At 37.8% G+C, this 15,953-nt stretch overlaps 3 protein-coding genes across 5 annotated transcripts; 2 read left to right on the top strand and 1 right to left on the bottom strand.

Annotated features, from left to right (window-relative positions):
- Window positions 1-295: 295 nt before the first annotated feature.
- On the top strand, window positions 296-10,694 carry gnl2 (G protein nucleolar 2). Its single transcript, XM_079470220.1, has 16 exons — window positions 296-537; window positions 1,181-1,265; window positions 1,416-1,510; window positions 1,681-1,820; window positions 4,526-4,710; window positions 4,829-4,895; window positions 4,992-5,150; window positions 5,660-5,773; window positions 6,415-6,543; window positions 8,079-8,183; window positions 8,279-8,437; window positions 8,759-8,866; window positions 9,183-9,637; window positions 9,798-9,877; window positions 10,122-10,198; window positions 10,277-10,694. The coding sequence occupies exons 1-16, from the start codon at window positions 474-476 to the stop codon at window positions 10,409-10,411; spliced, it is 2,157 nt and encodes a 718-aa protein (XP_079326346.1). The 5' UTR covers window positions 296-473; the 3' UTR covers window positions 10,412-10,694.
- Window positions 10,680-12,663, bottom strand: dnali1 (dynein, axonemal, light intermediate chain 1). 2 transcript variants are annotated; one of them, XM_079470223.1, is made up of 6 exons: window positions 12,216-12,663; window positions 11,933-12,069; window positions 11,670-11,839; window positions 11,409-11,587; window positions 10,928-11,092; window positions 10,680-10,846 (listed from the first exon to the last, which is right to left on the bottom strand). In XM_079470223.1, the coding sequence occupies exons 1-6, from the start codon at window positions 12,294-12,296 to the stop codon at window positions 10,805-10,807; spliced, it is 774 nt and encodes a 257-aa protein (XP_079326349.1). In that variant the 5' UTR covers window positions 12,297-12,663; the 3' UTR covers window positions 10,680-10,804. The 2 variants fall into 2 exon arrangements, with proteins under 2 accessions (XP_079326349.1, XP_079326348.1); XM_079470222.1 differs by having other exon boundaries at window positions 10,770-11,092; window positions 12,216-12,435.
- snip1 (Smad nuclear interacting protein) lies at window positions 11,979-15,528 on the top strand. Of its 2 annotated transcripts, none has more exons than XM_079470221.1 (5): window positions 11,979-12,158; window positions 13,074-13,250; window positions 13,431-13,560; window positions 13,704-14,266; window positions 14,560-15,404. In XM_079470221.1, the coding sequence occupies exons 1-5, from the start codon at window positions 12,133-12,135 to the stop codon at window positions 14,819-14,821; spliced, it is 1,158 nt and encodes a 385-aa protein (XP_079326347.1). In that variant the 5' UTR covers window positions 11,979-12,132; the 3' UTR covers window positions 14,822-15,404. The 2 variants fall into 2 exon arrangements, 1 of the variants encoding a protein (XP_079326347.1); XR_013787398.1 differs by lacking the exon at window positions 11,979-12,158 and having other exon boundaries at window positions 12,959-13,250; window positions 14,560-14,886; window positions 14,983-15,528.
- Window positions 15,529-15,953: the final 425 nt, after the last annotated feature.

Here is a 15,953-nt window from a genome sequence, read left to right as displayed (position 1 = left end):
ATATATATATATACATACGTATAAAGTAAGGCTGTATGCCTAATGGGTGATAATATAATAAATAAAAATTGATCATTTCTGCATTTGTGTTAATTTAATTGTGTATTATCTGTCTATAAAAATCTTGAATCTTATAATGTATTAACGTGCACCCTGTTTAAAGCTTCGATGAGAGAGCGAACGTTACCTAAAAGTCTTATTTTACGTACCATATATTTGTATAAAGCATACGTGGGATTTCTTCTTTATAATATACAATAAATTATTGAAATATACCTCATAGAAATTAAACAGCACTCGAAAACATTCAGAAAATGTTTCGTTGCAGCGAAGAGGGGAATTGTCGCTTTGTTGATGACGTACTTCCGGGTTTGAATAGTTTTCTGTAACACGTGGAAATCTGTACTTGACTGAACATCGGGTTTATTTCTGTATTTTACAGTATTGGAAGCGCTCCCGAGTAACTTGTCACAATGGTTAAACCAAAATTCAAAGGGAAAAGCTCCATAAACCCTTCAAGCTCCAGCAGCAATCCCGGTAAGACTAAAAAGCACAGGCTGTCTATGAACTGCTAAAAAACATTAGCTTGAAACGTTAGCCCACACTTAAGTTTTCACTGCTGCATATTGTATTGCATTGCATTGTAGCATGAATACGATATCAATAAACAATTTGTGTAACCACCGCTTCTGTCATGAATGTCAAATACTGTTGTCACTTGTCAATGTTTAAATGTTTTATTTATATCATGTGTTGTTTTTGCGCAGAAGTTGAAACGTTTAAATACGTCACAAGCCGTAATTTTGAATCATTTTAGCAGTGTTTGTATTTTTTTTTAGAGCTAACAATATGTTCTAGACATTAACTTAACATACGTGTTAAATCTAATCAATGATTGGCCACACGATCAAATGCCCACTGTATGTTTTCATGATATTAATGATATGCATATTTATGTATGTCACATAAACTAAGCGCTTTCTCATTCGTCAAATACTTTATACATTTTATATTATTGACAAGAATCTTGGTAGGCTTTGGCACAAAGGTTTATTAAATATATGGATACAGTTAACAGCCGTGTTTAAGAAATATTGGTAAATATCAGTTTTTATGGTTTATGTATTATAATGTGCAACAAAAATGACTGTACTACATCTTAACCTTGTCTATCCCACAGACCGGGTTAAGGGAGCTGGAGGTAACAACATGAGGGACCGTGCCACCATCCGACGCTTGAATATGTACAGACAGAAACAGAGATGGTAACACTCCAATCTTACAGTAACTTAAAAAATTGAAATGTCCTTTATTTGAGCATTAGGCTAAATATATAAAAATATATATTCTGGACTAGGATGTTTAGTCACAATTTAAGTTATTGACATGCATGTTTATTTCACTCACACCCACAGTAATAGTCAAGGTAAAGTGATCAAGCGTTTGCAGTACCAGAGTATGGTTGCTCCTGGCACGGTGGCCAGAGTTGAACCCAACATCAAGTGGTTTGGTAAGACCAGTGCATTTATGCTTTGACTTTTAATGCATCCGAATGTTTATGAATGAATATTAACAGGAGTTGGCTTTCGTCATTTTATTTCCTAATAGGATTACACAACAGTAAGTTCGAGATCTCACCGTTACTAATAAATAAGATCTTTCTATTCTCTCTTTATCCAGCCAATACACGTGTGATCAAGCAGTCATCCTTGCAGAAATTCCAGGATGAGATGAATACAATCAAGAAAGATCCCTACCGAGTAGTGATGAAACGAAGCAAGCTACCAATGTCCTTGCTGCACGACCGAATCAAAGCTCACGTGAGTATACAAATGCCAATAGATTCATATTCTCCAACTTTATATAGTGTATAACAACCTAGGGAGCAAGCAAGTCAAGGTAATTCAAAGTGCTTTACACAACCACAGTAAAAGGAATTGGAAGAAATGCATAAAACTTGACTTGAGAAATAATAGGAAATATAAAGTCTAATAAAAAGTTATAATAAAATTGAATTGAAGGGCATGTACTCATCTACAAATGGATTCCATTTGGGCATATCTGACATGTTCTGAAATCCGGTTCAAGCTGCAGGTGCTATATGTAAATGCTGTCTCACCCTATTTTGAAGGTCAGCCAATGCCCGGATCTTTTAGGCATTATGAATAGTTTTAGGGTTTTCAAGGTGAAATCGGCAGGCTGCCAGTAGAAAAGAACAGAACAAAACAATGTTCTAAAATAAAGTGCAATGTTATGCTCTGTTCCTCGTGTTCCTTTTGCCAATGTTGTTGACTCGGTTGAAGATTTTTCTTCATTTAAACTGTTCCATGTGTGAGTAAATACTTTCAGGACTACATAAAATGAATGTACCACCACCATCCACTGTTGTGACATCCTCCCTTTGATGTTTGTTATTCCACCTTGGATGCAGAAAACTGCTAGACAAGGAAATGTTGCATCTCGGTTTTTGATTTTCATGACTTCTTATTGTGTTTAATGGTGTTTGACCTACTCGTTCAGTGAATGCCACTGGCCGAAAGCTCTTCACATATTTGCTCTGCTTTCTCAGAAATATTTTGAACACGTTGTGATGTGGCGGTTAGCCTCAAATCAGGTTGTTTATTATTGTCCCCATTACATGTAATCTTACCAGAAGTAGGATTTCTTACGAGAAATGTTACAGGTTTTGACAAGATCTTTAAATTGCTTGTTTTATTCCACCCTCTACTGCATTAGTGGTATGGCTTTTGTTTTGTTTTAATGACCTGGCACAGTTGTAGATCTTAACTTTGTGAAATTCTGCTAATTCTGAATGGAGTTTTACTTGATTCTGTCCTGATGGAGGCATTTGTTCCGAAAAAAATTAACAACCATTTGTTTCTGATCGAATTTACAGGTCAGGTTATGTATTCTGTGATCTAAATTTCTGTTACAGTGCATGCTTATCAGCGTTCCTGTAGCTCAGTTGCATTGCCTGAGCTGAACAAAGGTCGTGGGTTCAATTCCCAGGACATACACATAATGATAAAATGTTTACCTTTGAATGTATTGATTTTAAATTGCTTTGTGATTCATAGCATGCATTTAGACTGTTCTTGTGATGTCGTCTTCTCTCACATTTTGTAAATTCATTAAACAATTATTAAGGATTATCTAAAATGTTGCAAATTTCTACAGTGTGTTTTTCAGACATTAAAGGGTAAGTTCATCCTAAAATAAACATGTTTTGAGACCTCCCGGCGTCTTCGGAGCACAAATAAAGATTTTTAGGTGACATCCGAGAGATTTCCAGGCCCCCTCGTAGACATAATGGTTTTAGACGTTGTCACGGTCCAGAAAGAACAAAAGACATTGTAAAATTGGTCCGTCCACTCATACTGGCTCAATTGAATTTTTGAAACCACAAGTATGTTTTATGTGCTTTATCGCTTTGGATAAAAGCGTCTGCTAAATGACTAAATGTAAATGTAAAATGTGCGAAAAACAAACCAAAATAATGACTTATATATTCTCCTCTTTCCTGTCAGTCTATGGTGCACATTCACGAGAGCACTTCGCATTCAGTTTGTGCGGTTGGGCAAAAAAGTGCAAGTCTTCCTCAATATCGAAATCATCAGACTTTTTGCGAAGATCAGCTTGTATACAACGTCAGAACGCTGGCGTCTGCCCCCAACGAATGCGCATGTGTCGAAGTGCTCTCATGAACCCGCACCATAGCGTGACATGACTGAGGAGAATATTTTGGTTAAAGTGGTTATTTTGTTTTATTTTTCAAACATAAAGCATTCTTGTCGCTTAAAAAAAATTCAATTGAGCCACTATGAGCGTATGGACCAATTTACAGATGTCTTTAGTATCTTCTAGACCTTGACAACAACTAAAAACATTGTCTATGAGGAGGCTTGGAAATCTCTCGGATGTCACCTAAGTATATTTAATTCTGCTCTGAAGATGCCGGGAGGTCACAAAACATGTTTAACGTGGGTGTGTAAAAAATCGGACAAATTTGATTTGGGGATGAACTTGTCCTTTAAAATATTTTTTAAAATTTGAAAGGTTAATATAACTATTGTTTCTTAAGTCATTTATTTTTCTTTCACTTACAAAGCAGTCTTGTGGTATTTTTTACTAGATTTTACCTCTTGCATGTTTCTGAATCTTAAATCTATTATTTGTTTGGTTGAAATGTTGCCTTTAATTGTTAAGTTAAAGGCAAACACAAATATAATATATATATTGGATTTTGCAAATGGCTGTAAAAAATTACAGGGCACAGATTATTTATGACACACTAAGGCCAGTCGTAAATGTGCTCATAAGTACATTATGCCCTCCCATGAATCAAGTTCTAAGAGCTAAGCCCAGAAAGATGTCAAAACAGTTAAAAGGCTTTAAATATCAGATACTTGAACTGAAAATTGTTTCAAGATATAAAAATGATTACTGTGAAGAGGATCTATAAAAGGTTTCAGGACATGTAGTTAATTATAAATGAGTAATAAAATGATAATATGTCCGTTTTTAGAATTCCAAGGTGCACATTCTGGACACTGAGACATTCGAGACCACGTTTGGGCCGAAGTCGCAGAGAAAGAGGCCCAACTTGTCAGCGGGAGAGCTGAAGGATTTAGCCGAGCAGGCTGAGGCCTCCTCTCAGAGCTACAGCTCCGAGAAAGATCGTGATTTGGTGACCGAGGACAGCGGAGTCCGGTGAGCTACTTTTCAAAAACACCATAAACATTTTTTTTTTTTAATTAATCGCATACGTTTTCTGACAGTCCTAATCATGACAAAATAAGGAACCCATTGCGTTTACCTATCACTGCAGGGATGAAGTTCAGGAAGAAATCTTTAAAAAGGGACAGTCAAAGCGGATCTGGGGGGAGCTGTATAAGGTAGCCCTTACTCAACGATATCCTCATTAACTCTTTTATTCAAAACCATTATACCATCATTTGATAACATATTCTACATTGAATGATTTTGCACAGGTTATCGACTCTTCAGATGTGGTTATTCAAGTGTTAGACGCTCGAGACCCTATGGGTACACGTTCCAAGAGCATTGAGACTTACATGAAGAAAGAGAAACCTTGGAAACATCTCATTTTTGTGCTGAATAAGTGTGACCTCATCCCAACGTGGGTCACGGTAGGAAACAAAATCAGATGTCTCTCTCTTTACATTAAAAAGTTAAATAATGACTACAGGTTAAAGGGACAGTTAACCCACAAATAAAAAGATCTGATAAGCACAGAAAAATACATTTGGAAGAATGCTTGTAACCAAAGAGTTCTTGGCTACCATTGTAGGAAAACTTACAATGGTAGTTAAGTGTTCTCCAGAACTGTTTGCTTTCCTACATACTTTAAAATATCTTATTTTGTGTTCAACGGAACAAAGAGATTTATAAAGCAATTTTTCCTACTATGGAAGTCAAGAACATTTTAGTTACAAACATTCTTCCAAATATCTGTTTCTGTGTTCATCAGAACAGATGAATGTATACAGATTTGGAACAACTTGAGGGTCAACTGTTCCTTTAACAAAAAGTTAAAAACCATAAAAATGCTTTGTAGTCTTTAGACATTTTGAGCAAAACTTGTGAAATTTTGGAGGACAGTCTTGACTAATTTCTTGCTCTCGTGAACATGTTTTAGAAACGCTGGGTAGCCCTCCTTTCTCAGGAATATCCGACTCTTGCCTTTCACGCCAGCCTTACCAACTCTTTCGGTAAAGGCTCGCTCATCCAGCTCCTGAGGCAGTTTGGCAAGGTAAGACCTCATCGTTTATAGTGTATTGTTATGTCCGCTACACATCATGCTTTGGAAACAGAAGGTGGCAGGTTTAGATGCATAGCGGTACACATCATATCTCCACTCATGACTGGTCTTCTATGTGGTCAGTAGATTGTTGACCAGTTGTTTGGCGAAGTACCAGGTGCACCCCACCCCCTGTTTTGGCCCAATTCTCCATGCTGTCAGGTTCTGCTCCTGTCCTCACATATGTCTTGGCCCCCTTTTTTGGGAATGCAGCCGTAAACAGTAACTTGGAAGTACTAAAAAGGAGAGCAAGCTTAAAAATATATAAATTTAGTTGAAAGGTCTTTTACGAGGTCAGAAACTGCAGACAAATAACCTCGTTACTATGGCTGCAATATAAATCTGCAGGTATAATGACTTTAAAGAGGCTTTGAAGGCTTGAAACACTTTAAGATCGAAGGAAAACTTTTTATTCCTTGGTTGCCCAAAAATAGTGTTACTTAAATGTTCGGGGGTGTCTACAAACTGCTGGGGTAAAAATTCACCCAAGAAGGTTTATCCCAAACCTGGATATCGTGAAACAAATTATATGCGTGTTTCTTTTAAATTTATCGCCTATTTGCCTTACTGTGTCCCTTTTCATTTTTGATCAGCTTCATTCAGACAAAAAGCAGATCAGTGTTGGTTTCATTGGTTACCCCAACGTTGGAAAGAGCTCTGTTATCAACACTATACGCTCCAAAAAAGTCTGCAAAGTGGCACCCATTGCTGGTGAAACTAAGGTAAGACTTGAGAGAGTTTTGTGAACTTGACTGATTAAAGGGATAGTTTACTTTAAAATCTGTTATCATTTATTTACCCAAATGTCAGTTAAATCCTGTATATGACTCTTCTTTCTGTGGAAATGTCTCTGTTGTTTTGTGTTCATATAGTGGAAGTAATAATAGTTTGAACTGATTCACAGGAAATGAATCAACAGCACAGTCCACTCTTTGACACTCAGTTTGAAACTTTTTTACTACATCTTAAAATAGTTATTCTTTAATAATCATGAGCATCAACTGATTGAGTCTTTGACATTAAACAAATCTGGCTTTGTTCAGAACAAGATGACATTCAAGTAAGTGCCAGCTCTAGACATGTGTTAACATTTTAAACGTTTTAAGTCTCCAGAAGTTTTTTGGCAGCAACCTTTATGTATTGGTGTGAAAAATTGCTTCCCCCCTCATTCTACAAGAATGCACTTTCAGGGATTGCATGAAAGTGTAGGAAAAAATAACCTAATGGACTAGGGCTGTTTTTATTGGATGAATTAGTTTATCTTTTAAAATAAAACGTGCCCTATCGACAAACTTGTTGGTATTGTAACAACAACATTTAGTCAAAGGCTAAAACTTTTTACAACATTCTTATCAATCTCCTTTTGTGCTTTAAAGGGGTCATATGACGCGACTGTGTGTTTTTTCTGAGTCTTTGTTGTGTTATATATTTGCCCATCCATGTATTAGACACAAATGATACATTCCATCTAAATCAGTACAATTTCTTTTGAACCTAATGATCCAAATGTGGTAAGAGGGGATATATTTCTGTCACACGTGTACAGTATTCGACCAATCACTACGCACTGGTTAACTGGCCAATCATAGCACACCTCATTTTTCAGAGCAATGACCTTTAAATCCGCACGTTTCAGAGAGGGAGGGCATAGAGGAGATACAAACATGTATGGTATGTGGAAAAAAACTGCGTTTCGACCCTTAAATCGTGCATACACATTGCAATACACCTTAAACAAATTATAATATTAGTTTTAGCCGTGTCATATGACCCCTTTAATTTGAAGCGATAGGTTGAGGTGATGAGTTAAATTGACAAGATTGATGTCAAAGATGTTGACCCAGTAAGATTTTCCCGTCTTAGAAAAATCAGGATGTGTTTTATTGCAATTTAGTAACTTACTGTGTAATTTAAATGTAATTTTCGTAACTTTTACTTGCAAAAAACTGTTGCAAACAAAAGGTGTCGGCATTACACAATGCTGTGTTTTTAAATATCCTATAATAATTAAATCAAAGTAATGTCTAAATTAATTGTTTGGAACTATCCGTGAACACTTAAAACTGAATTGATGTAACATAGTGGGGGGTTAAATATTTGAGCCTGACAATATTTTGTTCAACAATAGTTCCAAAGAACATGGTGTTTTAGTGCCTTGTTCATGGAAAATGCAGTTTTGTTTATGTTTAAATATTCTTGTGGTTTGTTAAATGGAACCTTTATGCCATTACTGACCATCGTTTTGTTTCTTTCCAAGGTCTGGCAGTATATCACACTAATGAGACGCATTTTCCTGATTGACTGCCCTGGCGTCGTCTACCCCTCAGACGACAGCGAGACTGACATCGTACTGAAGGGAGTGGTAAGATGGTCTCCACTCTCTTAGCGAACTGTTCTTATTCGTTGTTCCCAGCGGTTTCCTCCCGTCACTTTGCATCTACTGCACTTTTCTCTTAGGTTCAAGTGGAGAAGATCCGAAATCCAGAGGATCACATCGGCGCGGTGCTGGAGAGGGCGAAATCTGAGTACATCCAGAAAACATACCGAATTCCATCCTGGAGCTCCACCGAAGATTTCTTGGAAAAGCTCGCCTTTCGTACCGGAAAATTACTTAAGGTTTGGCGTGATTGTAGAATGAATCTGATAAGATGAACTATTTGCTTGAAGTTAACTGTTGTCCCTAGGGTGTCAAATTGAGTTGAGTTGTAATAGTTTGCTTACTTTGAGCTGGCGGGAAATTCTTGTTGTACTCTAGAATAGCCAATTCCTGATACTTTTGAGAAATACTCTACCAAAACCACTAAGATTTAGTGACATAATAGGCTTGGACTGAAAGTAGGTTAACTGTATTGCTTTAATATGTAATTTTGGATCTTCATTTCTGAATATGGAACATGTCCCTCAAATGTTTTCTTTTTGCCTGTTCCCGTATAACAGGGTGGAGAGCCAGACCTGAGTACTGTGTCCAAAATGGTTTTAAATGATTGGCAGAGAGGACGGATCCCCTCTTTCGTGAAGCCCCCTGGGGTTGATATGGAGGAAGAGGTAAATTAATATTTGGTTTAATTTCAGTACTAGCATTACAAACATTCCCGCAAAGTTTGTATTCTTAAGATCTCAGCTTAAAAACGAATATAATATTTAGAAATGGATTTCCTTGAATGCCTCTTGCCTTGAAATGTTGCTGTTGTTTATTCATTGTTTATATATGCCCCAGCTGCCTGTAATGTGTATAAGATTACATGGCACAAATCCTTCTGTTGGCCAGAGTGACTAAAATTCCATTCCAAATCTTTATACTGGCAAACCCTTTTGCATTTTTTAAAAACAATGTTACCACATTGACATTCGGTCTTTTCAGAGCAAAGCACAACCATCAATGGAGGTGCCCGAGATGGAGACGGAAGAGTTTGAAAACAAACTTGAAGTGGAGAATGCGGAGGGGGCATCATCCAGCACACGGGAAGCTGAACAGCTTCTGAGACAGAAACATGAGGACATGCAGAAGATCTTCGGCAATGTCAAGCAAAACTTTGGCAAAATAAACGTTGCCCCAGAGTTCAGTGAAGAAGATCTTGTGCCTGTTGAAATGCCTGACATATCTGATCCCTCTGGATCAGAAGATGAGAAAGATGAAGAAAATGAGGAGGATGAGGAACAAGAGGAGAATAACGATGAAGAGGAACAGGATGAGTCCTCTGTAGTCGGGTCCCCTACTAAGAGCACACGAGAAGTGAATAAAGAGATGGATGAGAAAATAGCCAAATTGAAACAGTTTCTTGATCGTGCCAAGTCTAAACGCTTCTCTGCCTTACGGTTTGTGTACCCTTATATTTTGATTTCTCTGAGCTTATCCTTGTTTGCCCAGTCCGGGTGTAGACATTTTTTAGATGTTTTAGATGATCATTTAGATGAATTTTCCACTCTTTATGGATATTAACATTGTAACGTGTTCGTCTTGATGTCATTTTTACAGAATTCCTAAAGCCCTTTCTGAAAAGGTGTTTATGAATACCATAGCAAAGCAGAATAGTCCAAAGAATCCACAACAGAAAGGTAAGTAAAATCAAATGTCAAATGATTCATCCCACCCTGACAATTTAAATGAGGCAAAAATGTATTAAAAGTGCTGAAGAAATACTAGGGGAAAGATTTTAAATGTACATCTTAAATCTATATGTGATCATAGGTCATGATTTATAAACCAGGTTATTATGGAAGTACGCTAGAAACTAGAAGCTGTTTCATTGATTGGTCAAAGAAGTGAGTAATATCACTCATCATGTCTTTTGTTTTCTAGCTGTGACACAATTGGCCAAAAAGAGAAAAGCTTTGGATGATGAGGAATCTTCACAGCCTAAACTCACATCAAAAGAGGTTTGCACTGTTCTCCATGTTTATATGCTGCTATTCACACCACATTATATCAATTTCTCTCAACTTCCTCCCCAACAGAAAAGACGACTGGAACGTGCCCAGAGAGTAAAGAAAATTGGAGTCCGTTATTACGAGACGCACAATGTCAAGAACAAAAATAAAAACCGTAAAATGCCCCTGGATGGTACACGAGCAAAACGAGCCAAGAGATAAGATCTGGTCTGATTCCCATTACATTCACACCCAGTTTCCCAAAGTCGTGTTGGGGCTACGTTGGAACATCTGGATTGGAATCAAAGTGATTTGTTTAGAGTTGAAAGTTTGGTTGATCTGTGACAAGGTCATTCTAATGCACTTGAATCATACTGTGACCATCCTATTGGACATTTTGATTGAAGTGTGACGATTCATTTCAGACTATGCATTTTAAAAGCATATTGAAACATAAATCATGTATGTATCGACCTATATATCGTTATCTGTTCTCTTGCTTGGAGCAAAAAAATAAATACTAAACAGGTTGTAATGTCACGCATTTTATTAATTGAAACTGAACAGTTGAGAAAAATAACTTCAGCGTTAGTATGTTTTAACAGTTATAATAATTCAAGGTTTGTTCTTCAGGGTAATTATACTCTCCAGCTGTGCCTAGTGAAAAGAAGTGAAAATCATTTTTGTCCCCAAAAATGTGTTTACAATGTGATTGTCATTCTTTGCCAGCTGTTTTACCTTGAGTTGCTGATTGGCTTTTTTGAGAAACTGGACCTCTTCGGCATGCTGCTTTTCCTCAATTTCCCTTCGCTCAGCTTCCCGTCTCTCAATGGCCTCACATTTAGCTTTCTGGTCATTCACCAGCCTCTCCAAATCTCGCTTTTCGCTCTCCAACTCTAAAGTCTACCAGACCGATTTAAGAGATTCACAAATTTAACTTGAGCTTGTCAGCTCTTGATATACAGATATTCAAATTAAGTCAACGTTTTGTTATAACTACAATTAAAATTTTTAGGAGGAACTATAACTTTAATTCTGTCATCATTTACACACCCTCAGATTGTTTAACATTTCTTTGTTCTGCTGAACATAAAGGAATACATTTGGAAGAATCACAACAGATCTCACCCCCCATTTACTGCCATGTTAAGGAAAGTAAATTCTATGGAACTCAATGGGGGGTGAGATCTGTTCGGTTACTATCCCTTTAACAGTGTACCTTGTTCTCCCTGTCCAGCTTTCCTTGCTCACTATGGAGAGCTTTCCTCATGCCAAATGCGATGCTGCTCTCATACAATGTTTGATAGGCAGCAATAGTCATGCGAATCTCATCTCTGACTTGCAGCAGCAGAAGGCCTCGCTCGGCACAGTTAATCGTGATCTGTCTGATTAACTCATCTGAGATTAAAAAGGAAAATGGTGTTGATTTCATGAGACCTTTGATATTACTGACAATGTGCCATGTCATGTGCATTCTTACCAAAGCACTGAGAGTAAAGTTCCCTGCGGACGGAGCATATGCCTGTCTCCTTGGCCTGGTACTGCTCTAGCTTTTTGTGCATCTGCTCTTTTAAATGAATGACGTCTAACCTTGTGCACGGTGCGGTGGACACCTGCTGCACCCATAACTGGTTGTCCTCCATCCATTCCCTATGGCAGAAGCGTTTGCAAAGTGATCAAACAAATAGGCGAACACCAGTGTGCTAGAGATCGTGTGGGTAAAATCAGTCAGGTGGTCAATACCTAGGTGGTAGAATAGCATTTAAGATCTCTTCTGTTTGCTGTTGGCTGGCATCCGTTGAGGGACTCTTTGGTTTAGGTGGGGGTGGAACAGGGGCATTGACTGATATCTGTTGAGGACTAACTTTTAAAGGGCGATTCTTGAGTAGAAATGAGAGAACATAATAATGTATTGTATCATTCTATTATTACAGCGTTGAAACATGCGTATAACACTCCAGACACAAAGGTAAATTATTAATAACTGAAGGTACATTTCATCTTTGTGGTCGAGGTCCGCACTTACCTTTGGGGATTTTCTCCCGGTGTTTTTGCTCACTAACACCGGAGTATCATACTTCAGCAAGGAGTCGGGGGGAGAAATCATGGTTTAAAAGTGAAAATGCACAGAAGGCTTTGAAATGTTACGTTTTGGGTAAAAATCTTCGTAAGCACTTGTGTTGTTGCAGAGTTTCGGTTAATTGTTTGTGGTTGGTATGACAACTTAACTTGCTTCAACCCTTCCAACCTTTGGTCAACAAACGGAAACCCGTAAAAACAGTCTACTACTAGCTCTAGTATTATTGATAAAATACATGTTTCTAATAATACTCTTATCATTTTCGTTTTATTTATTTGCTTGCTTATTTTAAGAATATGTTGCCAAAAGACAATTATTATTCAAATTTCATAATACAAGTACCTAATGTACCCATAACACGACACTTGTTGCGATCACACCACCAGGCTTATGTAATAATAAATTATGTTACCAACGTATATTCACGATACATTGCATATTAAGTCAACTCAAGATGTTAAACTCAATTAAATAAGCTATATATAATGAATATAAACTCAAGATATTGCGTTTAATATCCTGTTCAATAATGATACTCTGGTTATTGTGTAAACAAATATATTGTTTACCCTTTTATACAAACACTTAAATTACATAGAGACCTGTTAATTTACCTTTATTTTGCTACATCGTTCAGTAAAACCAAAGAAAAACGGAACCAATTTTTTTTGTGTATTTTTAAGGGGAGCGCATTTCACAAACGTTCAAGCTACGAACCGGAAGTGCCCATGGAAGTTTGGTAAATGCGGTTTGAATGCGCTCACGTCTGTTATGAGCGACTTTTATTTTTCACAAAATTTCTAGGTTAGCTCGTTTCGTAATGGATAACAAGAGACGACACAGAGAATCTCCTGCCCGGGATGTGAAGATAAAAGTCAAGCAGGAAAAAGAGAGCCCCGTGCGGCCTCAGCGGTCACGCCGATCCTCTTCAGGATCCAGCCGCGGCAGCAGCAGCCCTCCACCGAGAAGACGAGACAGCAGGTGAGCCTTTTACACCTGGCAACCTTGCTTTTCTACGAAACGGGTCAGCGGAATAAAGCAACTGTTCCTGGTGCCTGTCGTGTCACACTGTTCAAACTTTAACACGTGAGGGAGAGGCATCAACAAGTCGTTTTGTTTTTAGTCAATGGTTTACGTGGAATGTTTTAACTGTATTTGTAGATCACCAGTTGGAAGAAAGGACAGATCCCCACCGAGAAGAGACCGTTCATCAGGCAGACAGCAGGAGAGGTCAATTCGACCCCGGAGGAGCAGAAGCCCACATCGGGGCACTGACGTTCGGATAAAGAGGGTAATAACATACTACAATATTGAATCAACGTATTGTATAACTGGATGAGTCATTGTAAAGTTGCAATAAAAGAAATGGTTGCAAAATGGTCTTGAATATATTCTGTACCAAGACTGAAATATTTACAGGTATTTTTGTTCTAGGAACAAGAGGATCACAGAGCAGCCGAAACCCATAGGCATCGTGAGAGAAGGGATGATTCAAATGACCGCAGGTTAAAGAGGGAGGGAGAACGCCCCCGACAAAGAGAGCGAGAACAGGAGAGGCATAGGGGAAGAGAAAGAGATGCCCACATACAGCAGCAACAGCAAGCTGAGAGGGACCAGCATAATGAACGCCGACGGGAGAATCGCCTCCGACGAGAGGCTCACAGTGGCAGTGGGGATGAAGCGCAGGAGTTCGGTGGTCAACAGAATAGTGATTCCGCCCCTGCTGCTGAGAAGGAAAAGCCAAACTTTGAACTATCGGGTGCCTTGGTGGAAGATACCAATACGTACAGGGGGGTGGTGATCAAGTACAATGAGCCCCCCGAGGCCCGCATCCCTAAAAGAAGGTGGCGCTTGTACCCCTTTAAAAATGATGAGCCGCTGCCGGTCATGTATATTCACAGGCAGAGTGCTTATCTACTTGGACGACAAAGGAAAATAGCAGACATTCCTATCGACCACCCTTCTTGTTCAAAACAGCATGCTGTTTTTCAGTACAGGTCAGAACATTTAAGATGTTATTATTGTATTCCTCTGTGCAAAAATTACATTCATTACTTTTGTATCTTCTGAGTTTTCCAAACCTGTATGTTTTTTGGGGATATAGAAAAAGGAAAGGCAGGCTCGGTCAACATTCAATTTAATTTGCATCTTTTTTTATACTGTTAAAGCTTGTAGTTTAATTTTGGGGTCTTTTAATTTTATAGATGGAAAATAATGTTACACCTTTGATCCACTTGAATTGTGGAACAAATCTTCTCATGATATGTTCTGTTTCTTTTATCATCTCCAGATTGGTGGAGTTCACACGAGCAGATGGCACCGCAGGCAGGAGAGTGAAGCCATACCTCATTGATCTTGGTTCCGGTAATGGCACCTACCTGAACAATCAGCGAATAGATTCCCAGCGTTACTATGAGCTCAAAGAAAAGGATGTGCTGAAATTTGGCTTCAGCAGTAGAGAGTATGTGCTCCTTCATGAGTTCTCTGACACAGCTGAGGTCGATGCCAAGGTAGTGGAAGAGGATGAGGAAGACGAAGGCCTTGATGAGTAGTTCTTGCCCAGAGTTGACCAAATTTTCTCCTGGAATTTTCAAAATAATTTCCCCTGTAGGAACAGGTTGGGCATGAATTTCTCAGTGATTCATAATTTCTATTAAGACAATGAAACAATGATGCTTCAGCCTGCCCTGTTTCTGTTTAACTCTGTTCTCAGGTGGATATCTTTTGTATCCTGTCAGACAGTTTTTCTATCACACTGTGTAAAGTGTTGCCCTGCAAAGCAAGTGCTCAAAGACCTAATTACTCAGTTTCATTAAAGATATATTTTGGATACTTTGAATATTATGTCCAGATTTGGTTACTGTAAATATACTGGATGTATTTGATCTGAGTGCTTGTTTTATGAGTTTTAGTTACTTTTTAACATTTGTTAGTCACATCACTTAACCAGCACTCACGAAGAAAGTAATCGTTCTTGTGGTTGTTCAGAAAAAATAGACAAAATTGCAAATGTCAATATATTGTTAGATGTAAGATGCCATCTTTCTTTAGACCTTTTCTATTTTCTCACAGTACCACTCATGTATGATTTTTAGATGTTTTGTAATGTAAAATAAAGATCATGATCAGGTCATAATGAGTGTTTTTTATTGACTTTACAAATTCTGAGAGCATATTATATCTGCAATCTAAAGGTTTTAATACTTGTATGATTGTCTTAATCCTGTTGTAATCATTTGTCACTATTGACTGAACGTTTCTCTTTATAAGAGTGGTATGAAAGCTGACATTTATGGCATTTGGCTTTATACAAAAATAATTCAGATTTGAATAGGAAAGGGTAAACAGTCCTAAAATATAGTCACACTTGTGATCCTCAGTCAGAATGACTCCCACAGGAAATGAATGGAAACTAATAAGAATCATATGTGTTGCATAAATATTACATAAAACTTGTAAACAACTCTCCTAAAAAACTAAATATTAAATAATATTATTGTACAAAAGTTGACAATAATTCAACGCGAATATGGTAATCCTTCTTTGGCAAGGTCCAGGTTAACAACGATCACCTTGCGCCCGAGGTGACTCAGAAATTAAACAAAGAGTTGATTTGGATGGACGTGATGACATTGACTTAGGTTGAGTCTACATCTAACGTGAAAGAGAATTTAGAAGAAAAAA

This window comes from Barbatula barbatula (assembly GCF_947034865.1).
Source record: "Barbatula barbatula genome assembly, chromosome: 12".
In the NCBI taxonomy this organism is placed as follows: Eukaryota; Metazoa; Chordata; class Actinopteri; order Cypriniformes; family Nemacheilidae; genus Barbatula; species Barbatula barbatula.
This window is presented reverse-complemented; position numbering and strand designations above follow the sequence as displayed.

Coding starts and splice junctions, on each gene's coding strand:
- gnl2 (XM_079470220.1), top strand. CDS start 474: ATGGTTAAACCAAAATTCAAAGGGAAAAGCTCCATAAACCCTTCAAGC. Junction 1,511..1,680: donor ACCCAACATCAAGTGGTTTG/GTAAGACCAGTG, acceptor CTCTTTATCCAG/CCAATACACGTGTGATCAAG. Junction 9,638..9,797: donor AAACGCTTCTCTGCCTTACG/GTTTGTGTACCC, acceptor TCATTTTTACAG/AATTCCTAAAGCCCTTTCTG.
- snip1 (XM_079470221.1), top strand. CDS start 12,133: ATGCGTATAACACTCCAGACACAAAG. Junction 12,159..13,073: donor ATAACACTCCAGACACAAAG/GTAAATTATTAA, acceptor CAAAATTTCTAG/GTTAGCTCGTTTCGTAATGG. Junction 13,251..13,430: donor CCGAGAAGACGAGACAGCAG/GTGAGCCTTTTA, acceptor CTGTATTTGTAG/ATCACCAGTTGGAAGAAAGG.
- dnali1 (XM_079470222.1), bottom strand. CDS start 12,296: ATGATTTCTCCCCCCGACTCCTTGCTGAAGTATGATACTCCGGTGTTA. Junction 12,070..12,215: donor CCGGGAGAAAATCCCCAAAG/GTAAGTGCGGAC, acceptor TTTCTACTCAAG/AATCGCCCTTTAAAAGTTAG. Junction 11,093..11,408: donor AGCTGGACAGGGAGAACAAG/GTACACTGTTAA, acceptor TCGGTCTGGTAG/ACTTTAGAGTTGGAGAGCGA.